Below are 17,318 nucleotides of genomic sequence, written 5' to 3'. Positions count from 1 at the left end.
TTAGGTGGCCTAAAATCTTCTGTCTGCCAGGTGCTTTGTAGCACCTCACTTCATTTCTCTTCAAACTGTTGCAAGTCTGGGGTGCCTGGCTGGCTCAGTAGGTGGAGCATGCGACTCTTGATCTTGGGGGTGTAAATTCAAGCCCCACACTGGATGTAGAGATTTCTTAAAAATAAAATCATAAAAAATAAAATTAAAAAAGAAAGAAAAAACAACTGTTGCAAGGCCAAGCAAGGGAGATGTTTCCCTAGAAAGACAACCAAAAGGGGGTAGAGTGGGGTGGGCAGAGGTCAGGGAGCAAGGAATTTCCTTACAGGAGAAAGCAAATTTCTGTAGAGTGGTTATTTTGGGGAAGTATGGACACCCTTTTGACATATCCACAATGGCCTCTTTCCTTTCTCTGTTCAGTCTGAACCCAGAATAATGTCTCAGAAGTGAGGTCTGGGGAAGAAGCCACTGCCATCTTGAGAGGAAGACACGGAAGACAACAGAGAGAGGAGGGAAAAACAGAGTGAACTAGGGGCTGCTCCTATGGGTCTAATACTTTTGGGTTCCAGCCAGACTCTCCAGGTCAAACTGAATATGGAAGGAATGTCAGTCATTGTTCTGCCCCACTGAGGGGCTGCACAGTGAGACAGTAAGAAGCCAACATGCCCAATGGCATCAGGGGGCTTGAGACCTCATCTTAAAAACTCCACAGGTAGTTTTCCAAAGGACACATTCATATCTTCCTCTGTTGTCCTTCTTCAGGAGGCAAAAACTCAGGCAAAGACTACAGATCCAAACTTCTGGCCTCTCTCAAGTGTTTTGCATTAACTGTTCCACAGTACAAACACAATCAACTTGGTATGTTTGAATGTTTCATTTTGTTTTTTCAAAAATGTTTTAATTAAAACAAAATAATCAGCCATGCTAAGCACATTGTTGTTTTTTAAAGGCCACTTTAAAAATGACGACAGTACCATGGAAATAAAATTGAACTGTTTAGTAAAGTGATAGAAATTTGTTTTCTTCTTCTTTTTTTTCCCCCTGGCTGATTTTCTGTGTCTCAGGCTGGTGCCACCTGCTGCCTGGGCTTTCCTCTGAGAAACAGATCTCTCAACCGTTTGCTCCAAGCAACATCTGCATGGTTGAACAAACCATGGGCCAGTTCCAAGGCAGACACTACTTCAGTGTATGTAGTGCACACTGAACCATACTGAATTTTTTTAAGGCATTTTAAAAACTATTATTAAAGATCCAAATATATGTGCATGAACTTCCCCTCATGTATCTTTAAAAAAAATTATGGTAAAATATACATAAAACTCACCATTTTAACCATTTTCCCTATATGTCTCTTAAAAACAGTTAATAGTAAAATGTGAAGGGTTCATTTAGTCACCAAAACCAAGTCTCCTTTTCACCCTTCCAGACCACTGAGCCCTGGAAAGAATCAATACATAGGAACTTAAAGCCCGACTTGGCAAAGTACACCTCGGGCCCAATCTGGCCCACTCCCTGATTTTGTACAGCCCCTGAGCTAGCATTGGTTTTTAAAATTTTAAATGACTGAAAACAATCAAAAGAATAATATTTTGTGACCTAGGAAAATTTTATGAAATTTTAAAATTTCAGTGTCCATAAAGTTTTATTAGAACATAGTCACGCCCATTCATTTATATTTGTCTCTGGCTGCTTTCGCCCTACAAAGTCAGAGTGGAATAACTACAACAGAGACAGTACAGAGCCTACAAAGCCGAAATTATTTACTGTCTGGCCCTTTACAAAAAATGTCTGCAACACCTGACCTAGAGCCTCACGCCAGGACCCCAAATTCTAAACTAAAGATGTTATAGTGCCCATCACCAAAAATCCCTAATCTGCATATTGTGAAGGTATTTAAAGCAATTTATTTTATCTTCATCATTTATTGCTGCTGCTTTGACAATGCTAAATAGTGATATTATCAATAATATCTATATTAAGTATGCCAACTTGCTATTTTTGAGGGAGCCTAAATGGAACTTCTTTTTTTTTTAAATTTTTTAAAAGATTTTATTTATTTATTTGACAGACAGAGTAGACACAAGTAGGCAGAGAGGAAGGTGGTGGCGGGGAAGCAGGCTCCCCGCTGAGCAGAGAGCCCAATGCGGAGCTCAATCCCAAGACCCTGGGATCATGACCTGAGCTGAAGACAGAGGCTTTAACCCACTGAGCCACCCAGGCGTCCCTGGAACCTCTTTTTTGCTTTCAGATTTATAAAAGGTCTCATTGCATATCTCAAACATTTAAACAGATTTGTCTAGAGACCAAAACAAATTTTCATAAAAACATCAAGAGTTCTCTGGTTATCAGGTCAGTTTTGACAGTTTTGTGTTTCTTAAAATACTTAGAGCATAAAAATAATGGGTCGACATTAAAGTACAAAAGCATGTCCGTCCACTTTACTCCTGTCAGCCCCTGTGTTGCATTCAGGTAAACCGTTAATGATATCTCTAAGAGGATCAGTGCTCTATACAGTAATGAAGCTCTCACTGTTCACCGAACTCATGGGTTTCATGGCAAGACATACTACTGGCGAAGAGGATGAACACTAGATGAGGGTTTAGAGGAGAATGAGTATCAAAAAAGGTGTTCATAGCAAATCTAACCTGAATCGAGAAGCTCTGTAGATGCACACCTGACAGCCCCCTAATGTAGAGAAACACCCAAGCAGGGAGCTTGACTCAGGAGCAAAACTCAAATAGCACAATTCTACCCAACCTTCCCTGCTCTTTCTACCTCTAGGCTCTCCCCTCCAGGACAGTAAATTCCAGATGGGAGCCCATCAGCCCTACGGCCCTGGCTGCCTTCCTCCTTGAAAAGGAGTCTAGATTCCACCTCGGTCTTCCTCCTTATCAGCTGTGAAGAAAGGGAGAGAATCTCAAAGGAAGAATGGAGAGGAGAAGGGAGATCATTTGGGGTCAGTTATACACTGTAATTAGAACTAGCATTGATGGGGAATGAGCTAACTGTTTTTATAAAGTCAGCATTCAAAAATGCAAACCACCAGTAATTTAAATATTACAAAATTGTGCAGAATACAAGTATTGAAATAAATTTTTCCATCCACAAAATTTTAGAGAAAATTACAGTATCAAAAAATATAAAACGGCAAGTTTGGCATATCCTCAAGGATTTAAAAAACTAGTAGGCAGTCTTGGGACGGGATGTAATGCTTCAGACCATGTGGTATCTCCCTAAAACTACTTCTGGAACTAAAAAGGAAAAGCCAAGGAAAGCCCTGGTGTACCTGGATGGTAGGAAAAATTGCTGGTGAGTCTTACTGAGGCAGGAACTTGGGCCACTTACCACATATCACCTCACAATGGTTATTTATTTGTCCCTACCTCAGACTCCTAAATAAAAGTGTACCAAGGTTTGAGATTCAAACACCTAAGAGCTGCTGCATTTGACCCCTCCTAGCAAAGCAAAGGTGCCTGAGGAGAGGATACCACCTTCTAACAAGCATAAGCAGAGCTGGCGCACTTGACTACTACTTTGCCCTTTCCAGAAGGGGAACCAGTTCATTTCCACCCATACTTCTCTCTCCCCATAGAGGACATTAAATCCTGACCACACAGATGGCAAAGTGGAGCTGAGGGATTACTAGGTTACAGTTATGTTGACATATCCTGGCTCTCAGAAAGTTTCTCCTTCATTCCTCACATACAGCAAATAGCACAAGTGATCAAACTTCTGTAGCAGTTTTTGCAGAAGTCCCCTTGAAAGCTGCCGATCTCTCAGAAACCACTTCCTGAGTCTAAGGTTTACAGGATTGGAGACCCCCTTCTACTGATTTAAAGCCAAGCTTTGCCTTTTATAGGGCCTAACCAGACTGGAAGCTCATAGTATTCTCAGGGCAAATGAGGTGTCTAGCACTTGGTGAACTGTGAAGCACTATAAAAAGTATTATTAAAATATGTTTATTGACTGCCTTCTATATGTGGGTGTTACCTGCAGTATATCATTTTATCTTTACCAACACCAGGCCAAGGGAGTTCTCATTATCCCTCCTTTACAGATGAGGAAACTGAGGCTTAGCTGAGTCATGGCCCAAAAATCACATAGTAAGTGACAACACCCAGTCCTACCTTTTTCACTCATCCAAGCTGGTAAGTAAACAAAACAACAAAGTTTTCTTTCGGCAACAAAATCCTGTCTTTCCAACATCACAGTCTGCGACTTTGGGTGGAGAACCCTCAGCCGGTTTTCCTACTCCGGCAAACCACCGGTAATGAACCCTTCCCGTCCCTTTCACGAACGCCCAATTCTCAACACCCAAACAACCTGCAGACAAATGTAACTGGGCCAGACAACGCCCTCGTGCCTGCTCTTCAACTTGGAAAAAAGTTCTGCTGCAAAGAAGGGTGTGTATGGAAGCTAAGCAAAGTCCCAGCTTCCATCCTAGTCCTGGGCTCCACCTCGGGAAAACCTGGCCTTGGCCTTGACCTGGGGAGTGGGTGACCCTGTTTAAAGGGTGGGATTACCTGGGAAATGGGGCTCTGCATTCCGCCTTCGGGATAAGCACCCTAAGATCTGTAGGGGAGGTTTTAAACCATCACCCCTTCCTTCCTCTCTCCAAGCTAGGCCCGCACCTGAGTTTTGGGAGGTTCAAAACGGCCCCGGAGGTAAAGACGAGGAGTCCGGGCTGGGTACAGCGGGTAGTCCCGCGACCCGGACCTGCCTCGTGCAGGGCAGGCTAGTCAACTCCACTCATCACGAGGCAGAAATTGCAAGCAGGCGCAGCCGGGAAGCGGGCAGAGAGGCTGGGCGCCCGCTGCGCTTGCCTCCGCACCCGCTCCTGAGCCCGGGGGCGCGGGGGCGTCGCCGCCGGGCTTGCGGAAGGGATCCTGGCCTGGAAGAGTCGCTGAGGGGCTTGGGGAGGGGGTGTAGCGTCTCAGGACGGGGTGCGTTGCTGAGAGACAGGACAGGATCCCGGGAGGTGCTGGGGCAGAGGAGGCATCCCGGCCCAGGGAGTGTCGCTGAGGAACTTGAGCAGGGGGTCCGGGGTCTTGGGTCCTGAGGTGGAGGAGACGTCCCAGTCCAGGAGACATCGGGGAGAAGCTTGGCTAAGGGATCCCTGGAGTAGGTCCTGAGGCAAAGAGGGCGCCCGGGGGGCGTCACTGAGGGCTGGGAATGGGGGTGGGGGAAGCCCCAAGTTCTGAGGAGGGGGACTGCCTCGGCCGGGGGGTTTCGCTGAGGGGCTGGGAGAAGGAGTCCCGGGAAATAGGAGCTAGGGGGTTGGGCCCCCCACAGCCGGCTGGCCCGCGCTGCCCTCGGGCGAGCTCGGCGCAGGGCGGGCGCGGGGGCTCGCTCACTCACCGGGTCCCGGGCCGAGGCTGGGGCTGGGCGCGGGCCGGGCTGCCAGGGTGAGCGCGGCGGCGGAGAGCAGGGCGAGGCGGGCGGCGGGCGGCGCCATGGGCCGTCAGTGCGGGGCCCCGGGGCGCGGCCCGGGGGAGAGGGGGCAGCGCGGGGAGCCGGGGGCGGCCATGGGAGCAGGACGCGGGGCTCGGGAGTGGCCCCGCCCCGGCCCGCCCTCCTTAGCTTTGCCACCGCCCCGGCAGTGCGGGGCCCGCCCGACTCCGCCCGCTAGCCCCCGAGGGGCGGAGCCGACTGCGCAAGCCCTCCCCTCCCGGTGCGCGCGCCGCGCCTGCCACTCACGCTCCAGACTCCGCCCACATCCCCTTCCTCACCTGGGCCCGCCCCCATGGGGCTCGTTATTGGTCCGAACGACAGGGCGGGGCCAGCAGGTGATGGTTGGGGTCCCGCGCTCCGCCTCAGAGTTCCCCCGCAGAGCTTTGGCTATGTTGGAGCCGGACGGGCGCCCCAATGACTCTTGCTCCACCTTCACTCAGGTCGTGACCCACAAGGCGGGCTCAGCCACAGTGGTAATAATCAAAACAACAGTTTGCAAACTGTTTTACCCTGCTTTGATCAACGTAGCAGTTTTTAAAAAAGGGCGCTCTGGAATCAGAATGTCTGGGTTCAGTCACCTGTAAGACCTTGAGCAGGTCTAAGAAAAAATAGCTCTCTTACCTCAGTTTCTTCATCTGTTAATTGGGAGCGTTAATAGCATACTCCCAAAACTATTGTACTAAATGAGGCAATGCATGAAAACTTCTACACGGGCACAGTAGGAGCTTAGCAAATGTTGAGTTCCTTCCACCATCCCAGTTCTGGCACCCACAAAGGCCGCATACTGAACCCTGGTTCCGAATCCTGTCGCACATCCTTTGTCAACTGGGGCAAGTTTCCTGCTCTGTCGGAGCCTCAGTCATCTGCAAAATGGGAATTAATACAAGGCCGTCACGATTAGATGAAATAGAAGAATGTAAAGCGCCCAACACAGAGCCCGAGGTGGCCCGGGCGGGCCCCCATGTGGCAGGTCTTTTGCCCCCGCCCCCAAGGTCTTCCCTGGCTGCACTCTGGGTCTGTCCCGGGCCTTCCTCCTCCCCCGCACTCCCCCAGGCAGAGGAGATTTTCCTTCTGCTCCCGCCTAAAGCGCCGCGGTGACGCCCCTCGGGGCAGGTCTGGGCGGCGCGCCCGCCGCTTTCAAGTCCCTGGTCCCGGGCTTGCAAGTACCGGCCTGTGCCCGGCGTGGCGGCGGGAGCTTCTACCCTCGTGTGCTGACTCGCCGCGCCCAGAGCGGGGCTGGGGCGGTCCCCCCTCCCCCCGGCAGGCTCCGGGGCCCGCCTTCGGTAAGCCGGCCCTTGCGCCCCCTTGCCCACTACCAAGGTCTGCCTCTGCACATCCTGCTCCCCAGCTGTTTCCAGAGCCGGGTCCCAAAGGTGCAGATACCTCCCACGAGGCCTCCCAATGTTGGTCCCTCTCCACCCACACGACCCAGAGCCGCGGCAAGAAGAGTCTTGTTCTCTCATTGTTTTCAGCCTTTCCCGAGTTCAGGGATCCTCTGGGCTCCTTATTGGTTCAAGAGGACACCCCTCACCCAGTGCCCACCCCCCCAATCCTCCACATCTCACCCGGTGTCTCCAACTTATCCTCTCTCCACCATCCAGGACCCCTCCCATCTCCAAAACCAGCTTCTTCCAGTAGGACCCATGAACTCCTCACCTGTAATATGGGTCCTTGAACATGGAGGCAGCAGGAGCACCTTGAAGGAGAATGAAATGAGAACAGCAGGTGAAACCATCAGCCCAAAGCAGACACTCAATAAAGGCGAAACTTCCTCCATTCAACAAATATTCAGTGAGGAATATATCCAGAGCACCAACAAGACAAGCTGGTCCTTTCCTTCTAGAAATAATGTGAATTTCAGAGAGCAAAAAGTTCTACAGAGACAAGAAATGGTGTTCACAGAGAATGGTCTGTGAACTGTTTTAAAATAGAGTGCAGGGAAACATTTTTGCAAAGCAGGACACAGCTCTCTACAATTTACAAGGTCCTTTGGCATCTCATCCTGGTTTCTGAGGAGGAGATAGGAAGGCGCAGACAAGAGGTTCAAAATGGTTTATGTGGCCAAGTCTGGGGATTTGGGCCTCATGATAGTAGCCTCAGCCTGTTGGGCTCAGCTGCAGGAAATCATTCCTGCTGAGTGGGTGCCAGCCCCTCCCTTGGGTTGGTTCTCTCCGCCTTGTGTACAACCAGAATGGGCTATGTAGTTCGCAGGGCCCGGTGAGAAGCGAAGCTGTGGGGCCCCTTGGTCAAAATTATTAAGAATTTCAAGGTGGCTATGAGAGAGCATTAAACCAAGTGTGGGGCCCTTCTAACTTTGGGGACACTACACAGGTGACGCACCCCATGAAGCTGGCTTGTACAACAGAACTCAGAGTGTGCAAGCCCCTGCCCTCACTGGCTGCTATGAGAAACATCCCTCTAGAGCCTTCCCTAGGCCTCCCTCCCCTCTCTTCTAGCTTAAAGCCTAGCACAGGTGATGGAAACAGTGCACAGAAGCTAAAAATACAGCCCAGCGGGTCTAGGTCAGGGCACTTAACAGCTCAAGGTCTTTTGCTCAGTTACATGGTCCCGGCCCCTGGCAAGAAGAAGCCTAAGATACTCATTTCAATACTTCACATGCCTCAGTCGCTTAGTGGATTTATTTCATGGAAAGAGTGAGGACATTGACTGCAGTCCCTGGGCCTCCAGGAAAATGTTGGTGTCTGTCTGTTTGCCTGCTTGTGCTCTGCAGTCGAGCCCTTCAATTCCTCTGAGGACAGCAGGAATTGCCAAGAAGCTGGGAGAGCTCAGTGGATGGAGTTGAGGGGCTCCTGGAATCTTGAAACTCCAGTTGGAATACTTTGTGCTCAGAAGGCACGATGTTGTGGAGAGAGTCCTAGATAAGGAGCCTGATTCTAATAACAACAAGAGCAAACATTTACAAGGACTTTCCTAAACTCTAGGCAGGGTAGGGTGCTTGTCATCACACTTCACACGATGTTCCCAGTGGCGCTGTGAGAGAGGCACCCTCACTACCCCCCTCAGACAGAGAGGTTGAATGGCTTGCCCAAACGTGGCCCAGTGGTGGAGCTGGGCTTTGAACCCAGGCAGCTGGACTCCAGGACTAGATTCCTACCTTAGGTGGAATGCTGCCTACCTAGGTGGAATTACACCTTAGGTGGAAAACACCTACCTCAGGTAGGTGAATTGCCTGCCTGTCCTTCTGGGGTTCTGGCAACAAATACTTACCGACTGGTCCAGGGGCACAATTAGGGTGAGGCAAGTGAGACATTCATGTCAAGCATCCGACTTTAGGCCCAAAAAACTCGGTAATCAAGATAAAGAAATAAATTTTATTTATTTATTTATTAAAATTTATTTATTTATTTATTTGTTTGTTTATTTGACAGACAGAGATCACAAGCAGGCAGAGAAGCAGGCAGAGAGAGAGGGGAAGCAGCCTCCCTGCTGAGCTGAGAGCCCGATGCAATGCGGGGCTCCATGGATCGTGACCTGAGCCTGACCTGAGCCGAAGGCAGAGGCTTAACCCACTGAGCCACCCAGGCACCCCAGGAAATAAATATTATTTAAATAAGTTGTAAAAATATATTAAACATATTTCATAAACATTATTTCAATGCAATGGCTTTTTTTTTTCTTTTTTGACAGGGAGCAAGGCAGAGAGAGAGAGAACACAAGCAGGGGGAGGGGCAGAGGGAGAGGGGGAAGCAGGCTTCCCGCTGAGCAGGGAGCTGGATTTGGAGCTCAATCCCAGCACCCTGGGATCATGACCGGAGTGGAAGGCACAGGCTTAAACGATGGAGCCATCCAGATGCCCCTCAGTGTAATAGCTTTAAGAAGATAAAGGAATGTCCCCCAAAATTCACACTGCATGAAGTATCAAAATTTTAAATGAAAAGAGGATCTCCAAAAAAAAAAAAAGAAGAAGAAAGAAAGAAAGAAAAAAGAAAAGAAAAGAGGATCTCCAGCCTCCGGCTCAGCTCAACAGTGTACTGTTACCAATCCTGTTCGGATTTCTGAGTCCAAAAGCTACTGAAGGGAGACTCAGGAGAAGTAGTGGTTTGGCTTGTTCTGATGGGGACAAGAGGAATGAAGCCATCTGGCTTTGAACGTAATGTATTAGAGGTGTCTATGGGGCATCCAGGTGGCCCCATCTGAAAACTGAGTCTGGGGTGGGGAAGGGATGTCGGTGTGGGCCGGGCACACTTATTTTGCATACTTGGCCATGATAGGTCCGCGTCCAGCACATGTGGTTTAAATCACTGGTCCTCTGAGTTTGCATCATGGTTCAGGAATCTTCTCAAATTCTCTCATCCAAAGTTTTCCTCTTCTTTCCTAAACCTTCTACATCGCAAACCTCAGATATGTTCCTATCTGGGCGTGGCAGTTTGCTGCTTGGGTGTTAAAATGAAAACATCTTCCGAGGAAATTAAAAACAACTATATGCCACTAGATTTGGGGGCGGGGCATGAAGGGGGAAGAATGATTATGAATTGGCTCAGTTTCCTTTTTATCAACGGACCTTCCAGAAAGAGGATGGGAGCAAAGAGGAATCAAAGAGAAGAAAGGTAGTAGTCAAGGAAAGAAAGAAAGAAGAAAGATTATAGGAGCTAAAAATATGGTGAGGAGAGCTTGGCCAAGCATCAAAGAAGGGCAGATGTGGTGGTCTAGATATGTCAGGAAGTACGGCTCCAAGGGATTGTTGGAAAATAAAGGCTATTTAGACTGAGCTCAGCAGAATAAAAAGGCTCATTGGAGAATCCAATGGTGGAATAGGCCTTTCCACTACACAGAAGCTCTACGGCATCATCCCCAGGTGCTCTGGACCAGGTGTTCACAGCAACGGTGGGAACTCTTGCCATAGTTTCAGGACCCTGGACCAAGTAGAGTCTTTCCATCTTGACTTTGTAATTCTGAACAGTCCAAGACCAGTCACTTTCCTTAGTCTACCCTCAGATACTCTCTTTCCTTGCCATCTCAGAAAGCGCGAGATATTCCGGGCAACTCCCATGACCACGGGAAAATTTGGCTCTTGTAAATAGAGCAGTTCTGTGAGATCGAGGAAACTGACAAATGTTTAGGGGAGGTGGATCCTGGGAAAAGAAATGTCATGCTCCCCGAGTCAGACCGGAATCATTCCCTGCTTTAAGAGTCTCCTTGCTTGGCCTCATGAAAGACCCGAGACAAAGCTCATACCAAGTGTTGAGTTACATCACTCAGACTGTGGGCAATAAGGGTTCAAGAAAGGGTCAGATGATTGAATGGGCCACAATAATAATCATATTAATAAGAACATTATTTATTGAGTGCTTCCTCTGTGCCGGGAGCCATACCAAGTGCCTCCCATGCTCTGTCCTATTTTGTCCTCACAGATCCTGGGGAAGGCTCTGTTACTATCCCCATTTCACAGATGAGGAGAGTAAGGTCAGATACTTGAATTCACTTGCCCATTGAGAGATGGATCTGGGATGTCACCTCGGGCTGATCAACTTGTGCACCCCAAGAAGGTCTCACGTCAAGGATAGGACTAGAACTGGACCCATGGATGGTATGGGGATGGGCTGACCCAATAACAGGCAAAGCATCAGATAGCTCTGAGTAGCTCTCAACCTTGGTTGAGACCGGCCTTTGTTGGTTTACTGGCTTTGGGATCTGGGGCATGGTTCATGAGCAGCTTGTGCCTCAGTTTCTTCATCTGTAAAGCAGGGTTTGGCAAGAGTGCCCAAACTCATGACTGTTGGTGGTATTTCATGAGATGATGCTTGGGAAGTGCCTGGGACAGTGCCTGGCCTATGGCAAACATCCGATAAATACAAATTTTACCAATGTAGGAGGAATAATAGCACAAGCCATGTTATCCTTGGGTTAGTTCCAAGGAGCATGAGGGTTACCTATTGGGTGTGAGTTACCCTGCAGGGAGAGGAGGCAGATTTTGACTGAAGTTAGAGGGTGAACTGTAGCCAGAAGAGGGAGAGGCGGCACGTTCCTCCGAGTCTGAGCGGGGTCACCTGGCCAGGCATTGAGTAAAGGCCTAGGAAAGTAAATACAACAGATGAGTATCTGGAAAGAGGAGGTGTGAAAGGGGAAGGCCAACCTTGAGAAGGGGAAGGAGAGAAGAGAAACCAAAGAGCTACTCCCAGAATTCCTTTCTTGCCTTACAGTTCCCTTCTGTCCCTGCTCCTGCAGAGCCAAGGCAGACAGTGGCCCGAGAGCCTGGTGCCACCTCTCTGGGATTCACCAGCTTTGAAAGGAGGCTTGCCTGCTCCGTCTCCAGACATTAACAAAGTCTTCCCAGAGGCAAACCCTTTTCCAACACCCTGCTCTAAAATCGACCCACCTCTCAGGAGGTGAGGCCCGGGCTCCCCACTGAATAGGCCCCATTGTCCTCCTGAGTGTCTGTGGGTCCAGATGCCTTTGGCCTGGAGGTGGTTCCACCGTGGCCTGCTGTGCGGTCGGCCTGCAGACTTTGATTCACTCCTGGGACAACACTCAGAAAAAAATCAAACAGGCAGCACATACGATTCCAGGAGCTCCTGCCAGACTCATACTCTGTTTTTCCATCCCTTCCCTCTCCTCCCCCTCAGGAGGGAGCCTCCTTTGGCATTTTGTGTCTAAAAACTCAAAACCACCAACAGGACCAAAGCCCCTGATAAGGAGCGAGGCATTGCCCAAGAAGTGTCTTTGTTCCTGTTTCAAGTCCTTGACACTGCTAACAGCTCTAATTACTGAATTTGCCATGGGATGTAAAATAAAACCACATTCCAGAAACCATGTAGTTCTCCCGGAGAGAGACATGGAGGGAGAGGTGCCCAGGGTGACAGGAACGTGTTCTTTCATTTCTGGTCCTTAACCTTGGCAGCTCTTCTGAGAATGTAACCTTCTTTATGTGCACGGAGAAGGCCACTTTTGCACATGTAAGGATCTATCTCACTACCTGTATCCACAAATACAGTCTTGGTCTTTGACTCCCCCTGAGTGCAAAGCAATGCTTCTTAAGAATGTTAGGACCTTCCTAATTCACCCAAGCCCTTCTGGGGGGGAATGAGCACTTCACCAGCTCCTGAGGCTGGAAGCCCCACAAAATAGAACTTCTTCCAGCCTAATTTAACTATAAAATCTGATGATGTAACACCCACCCACCCCCACATCACAAACCAAAGTGACATCACAAATACTAGAGACCATGGTTCAAAACTGCCTCCCTGTGAGCCAAAAATCTAAACAAACTGCAATTTGCTTATACATGACTGAGGCAGAGAAAGACAGGTGACTAGAAATATTAAAAAGAAAAAAAAAAAAAAAGGCAAAACAACAGCAACAACCAAAAAAAAGCAAAAGAGAAAAAGGGAAAAGAAAATACATATTTCTTCCCCCTACTAAGCTAGCTAAAATAAAATTTAAGGCTACCGAGATATGGTAAGGTAATTTTATTTTTTTTATAGATGACATTTCTTAGAAGGCCAGGTCTCTTTAAGGGTGTGATTCTAATTCTGTCCAAATTGTTCTCTTGTTCTCGGCTGCTCCCAGGAAACGGAGGTCCATATCACTTAGTTGGACTTTTGCCTTTAAGGATCCTAGTATTTCCCCGTGGAGCAGCCTTTCTTGGCTCAAGGTGGTCTGGTTAGGAAGTGTGTTCGGGGCTTGGCAGAACTTTTACGTGGTGTCATTTCTGTCTTGCAGCCTGGTCGAGGGGTGGCTGCAGCTCCTATAGGAATCTCAAGTGTTCCCATCCCCATTCCTTTCCTGCTACCATTTCCTAAGCCTTGTAGCAGACTGGAATTGTCTTTGATTCCTTGTAAATGCTCCCCAAACCTCTGCTTCCAGCTCAAGCATTGCCATGTTCTTTGAGAGCCTGAATATCATCATGACCTGGTTTCCCTACTTGGTACAAAAGGCTCTGGTGAGCAGGATATCCGATGGATAGATTTCTGAGAGCTGTGTAGAAGGAACCATGTGTAAAATGCAGTTCATACCAGGCCTGCTAGTCTGTGCTTGAGAACTGGTCCTTTTTCTTATTCCTTTCTCTCCCCTTATGATTCTAGCATCCCATCTATGTGAGACGAGATCCCGGGATCCCTGCCTATGGGCTCCGGCAGTCTATCCTACTGAACACCAGGCTTCAGGACTGCTATGTGGACTCACCGACCCTCACCAACATCTGGACGGCCAGAATGTGTGCAAAGCAGAACATCAATACCCCAGCAGCCGGGACCACCTCCTCTTGGGAAGTTGTAAATACTCCCTTGGTGGCCAGTTCCTTCTCCCTGATTAAGTTGGTGCTCAGGCGACAACTGAAGGATAAATGTTGCCCAGGACCAAGCAGGTTAGGAGAAGCAAAGCCTTCAAGGAGATTAAAGTCCAAGGACAATTCGGCAGAAAGAGCCATGCCGCGGGGCAGAATAAGACATTCCATCAGTTCCAAGGGCAGGCGGCCAGTAGGGCAGCATCCTGGCTCCCCAAGGCTCAGGAAGCCAGCAGGAGGCATCAACAAGGTACCTGTTAGGATGGCTGGGGGTGGACAGAAACTGATGGCTTCGGAACAGGGAAATGTAAGGGAGGGAGTGCTTAATGCTTATGTGATTTATCCCGGGGGAAGGAAATCCTAAAGTTAAAGTCAGGATTGTGGAGGTGGGGCTGGGGGCAGCTGCACGAGACAGTGGAGAGAGTACCACATCTGGGCTTCTGCCTTTTACACTCTGCCTAGTTCTACAGGAGGATAGCATAGCTTTCGTAAACACTGGACATGAAGGGAAAATGAGGGAGGGAAAGGCCTGGAGATGGGTGGTGCCCTTAGGTACACACACCTAAACACTGGAGGTGAGCAATGTATCTTGCCATGAACTTCCACCTGGGGAACCTGGTGTCCAGAGAGGCCCATCACTCCATGGACCTGTCAGAGCTCAGAGGGCACCTCAGAGCAAGGCCGCCCCGCCTCAAATCCCACCTCAAACTATAATTGAAGACAACTGTGGGTTTAGCCTCTTTGGTCTCTATCACCTACAAAATGTGGAAAACATCCCCCCCTCCATAGGGTTTCATGAGGATTGAGCTAATATAATAATGCACAAAGTTTTTGAACAGAGCCTGGCACAGAGTAAATGCCTAATATCCTGTGTGGCATTCAGCAAAGGACACTGTGGTTAGGAACCTTCTCACCGTGCCAGCTTTGGCCAACCAATGTCAGTTTCCTTGCCTTTAGAATGGTCTCCTGCTGAACTTAGGGGGTTTATGGGCAATGCATGCAGTGGCGTACATGAAGGAATTCGGGAAACCAGAACACGCTAGACAAATGTTGGTGGTGGCTGGAACCAAGACTCGGGGACACAAATCCCAGATAATTATTCTGAGCTCCCTTCTCAAGTTTTAGCTTTGACTTCTCTGCTTTCTTCCTGGCTAGAGTAAAGAAAGTTCAAAGGAGAAAAAAGTAACCGCCCGCCAAGATCTTGAGAGCAGATATGCTGAACATGTGGCTGTCACCCAAGCACAGCCTGGGGACACTGGGACAGCCGCCTGGAAGGGCCAGGCGTTGCTTCCCGAAACCAGAGAGAGAGAGCAGTTGTCAGAGGACAAGCTAATCATCCATGGCCTCCCCGCAGAGGGTTACAGGGCTCTGTACCACTCGGTGGTCGAGCCGATGCTGTGGAATCCTTCCGGGACCCCCAAGAGGTACAGCTTGGAGCTGGGCAAGGCCATTAAACAAAAGCTCTGGGAGGCTCTGTACAGCCAGGCTGCCACTCCTCTAGGGGCTCAGGGCTCGATGCCTGGCCGGAAGCAGCTGGGGGTCCATGAGGAGCCTGTGCCCAAGAAGTGGCCCAAATTCAAGAGAGAGAAATAGGAACAGGAGCTCACGGGCTTAGGATATTGCTATTCTCTGCTAGATGTCTGAAAAATAAACACCACTTTGCACCTTCCACATAATCTCAGAGTGCTTTACAAATTAGTAACTCCTGCCCTGGGAGGTAAGACAAATTGGGTAGGAGATTCATTTCATACTGATGGCCCTTCTCCACTCTCATAACTAGGTCATGTTGAGGGCTCAGTGCTTGGGGGTCTCTTGGCCTTCCGAGGTAGGAAAAGGCCAGGCAGACAGTCAACAGCCCATGTTCCTTATTTTTAAAAGTGGACTATCTTTCCCTCACTGCTTCCACATAGGGCTTAGCAAAATAACCACCACCACCCCAAGGACATTACCCCACATGCTCTCTGTCAGAGGCTCTCTCATGAAACCACCCCAGGCCCCAACGACATGAACTCTATGTTACCAAGAGAAGAGATGCTACGGACGCATACATGAACAAGAAGTTAAAGGTGCTCTCTCCTAGGTGGGATCTATAGACCTTTACCAAACAGAGCAATGACAACATGTAACACGTACTTGATAAAATTGTATTTTTTTTTACAGTCATTTGTACAATTTGTTACAAAACCATAGAAGACTACAACTTGTTTGAAATCATTTTTGGTCGGCAAATATGCAAAATCTGTGTGCAATTATCATGTATTTACAGGGCCTCATGTTAGTCATTTTCAATGATTATTCCAACAATGTCACACTCTCAACAAAAGACATGGCTTAAGATAAATATATTAGTAAATAAATATTCTGAGAACATATTTCCATAAATGAAATGTGCTGCTATACATATACAGAATATACATAAGTTGTTTTCTAGCCTTTAAAACATTAAAAAAAATGGTAATGTTGGTGAAGGAGCCCTTAGACCATTTTATTACAAAATCTTTACAGCAAAGTCTTTACAAAATATCTTTTAAGTGCTATGGGAGCAATTAAAAAAAACATTTTAAAATAGTGTCTTGTTAGACCAACACAATAGAGTTTATATAAAGAATAGAAAAAGGCAGGTCTGTTTAAAAAATAATACTCTGATTAGTAATTATTTTTTAGACCTCATTTTTTATTAAAAGCATTAGTCCTGCATGAGCTTTGAGTAGAAACTAGCAGCACATAAGGGAGGGTCTGAGTGGTGGGACAGCAGATCGGGCTTTATAAAAATGGCTTGGGTTCAAGAGAGGCGGGAGATTGAGAGAGAGCCAGCGTAAAGAGGTACCTTGTTGATCAGAACTCCCAAACCCCTGTTTTTTTTTTAACTGGTTCCAGTACTCTTTAGTTTACATGGCTGTCCTATACCCAGGGCTGGGCCATGGGACCAGGCCTAACAGTCACACTCTGGCTTGGGGTGGGGGTGGAGGGCGATAATTCTCCCTGGAAAATGTGATGCTCCAAGTTTCCAAGACTATATGACCCCAACACACCCCTGAGAGGCCATTACTGGAGTCTTGCAACTTCAAAGATGACATTTCTTTCAATTTGAACAGTGAGGCAGGAATATAGCTGGTCACTATACTCTGGTGACCTCCCTGTCTGGGCCAATACAAACTCGAAACAATGGCTGATATTTAAAGTTTTAACATTTTCATTTTTCTGCTTCTACTGCCCTGCAAACTACAGAAAAACGTGTTTCTTTTTGCTATCCATTATTATTGCTCTTTCCAACGAAAATTGGACACATTTATTTTAATAAGCCCCGTGGAAGCCACATTACCTACTCCTCTATTTATTGCTTAAGGCTGTTGAGGAGTAGTTTCCCAGACCAGGCTAAAGAAAGCCACTTTGGAGGCATGGTTTCAGACAAAGGAGAGAATATGCACTCAAAGGCATTAAAAACAAAACAAAACAAAACAAAACAAAACCTTGAACAACAACAAAAATCTCAACAATGAGAGGCTGCTTTTTTTTTTTTTTTTGCAGTTCCTGTTAGAAGCCATCCCCCACCCCACCCATTCCCTAAAACCACGGAATGCAAGCCGAGCCGTTGTCTGTCCTCAGCAGCTGCTACTCCTGGCCCGAGAAATCAAGG

The 17,318-nt window shown here is 48.1% G+C and overlaps 2 protein-coding genes across 3 annotated transcripts in view; one reads left to right on the top strand and one right to left on the bottom strand.

Moving 5' to 3' along the window:
• KREMEN1 (kringle containing transmembrane protein 1) overlaps nucleotides 1–5,520 on the bottom strand; it is a 64,917-nt gene extending 59,397 nt beyond the window's left edge. Inside the window, exon 1 of one of the 2 annotated variants that reach the window (XM_045081498.1) lies at nucleotides 5,347–5,520. In XM_045081498.1, the coding sequence (XP_044937433.1) occupies nucleotides 5,347–5,443 (97 nt within the window). In that variant the 5' untranslated portion in view covers nucleotides 5,444–5,520. The remainder of the gene's footprint in view (nucleotides 1–5,346) is intronic. The other variant, XM_045081500.1, reaches the window with a different exon arrangement.
• A 789-nt stretch (nucleotides 5,521–6,309) lies between these two features.
• Nucleotides 6,310–16,041, top strand: CUNH22orf31 (chromosome unknown C22orf31 homolog). Its single transcript, XM_045081545.1, has 4 exons — nucleotides 6,310–6,409; nucleotides 6,553–6,722; nucleotides 13,482–13,931; nucleotides 14,837–16,041. Exons 1-4 carry the CDS (start codon nucleotides 6,310–6,312, stop codon nucleotides 15,272–15,274), a joined length of 1,158 nt encoding a protein of 385 aa, XP_044937480.1. The 3' UTR covers nucleotides 15,275–16,041.
• The last annotated feature ends 1,277 nt before the right edge of the window (nucleotides 16,042–17,318 follow it).

The sequence above is a fragment of the Mustela putorius genome, unplaced genomic scaffold, assembly GCF_011764305.1.
Source record: "Mustela putorius furo isolate JIRA1106 unplaced genomic scaffold, ASM1176430v1.1 tig00000578_pilon_pilon_pilon, whole genome shotgun sequence".
NCBI classification, from domain to species: domain Eukaryota; kingdom Metazoa; phylum Chordata; class Mammalia; order Carnivora; family Mustelidae; genus Mustela; species Mustela putorius.
The sequence above is the reverse complement of the archived record's forward strand: the minus strand, read 5'-3'. Positions and strand labels throughout refer to the sequence as shown.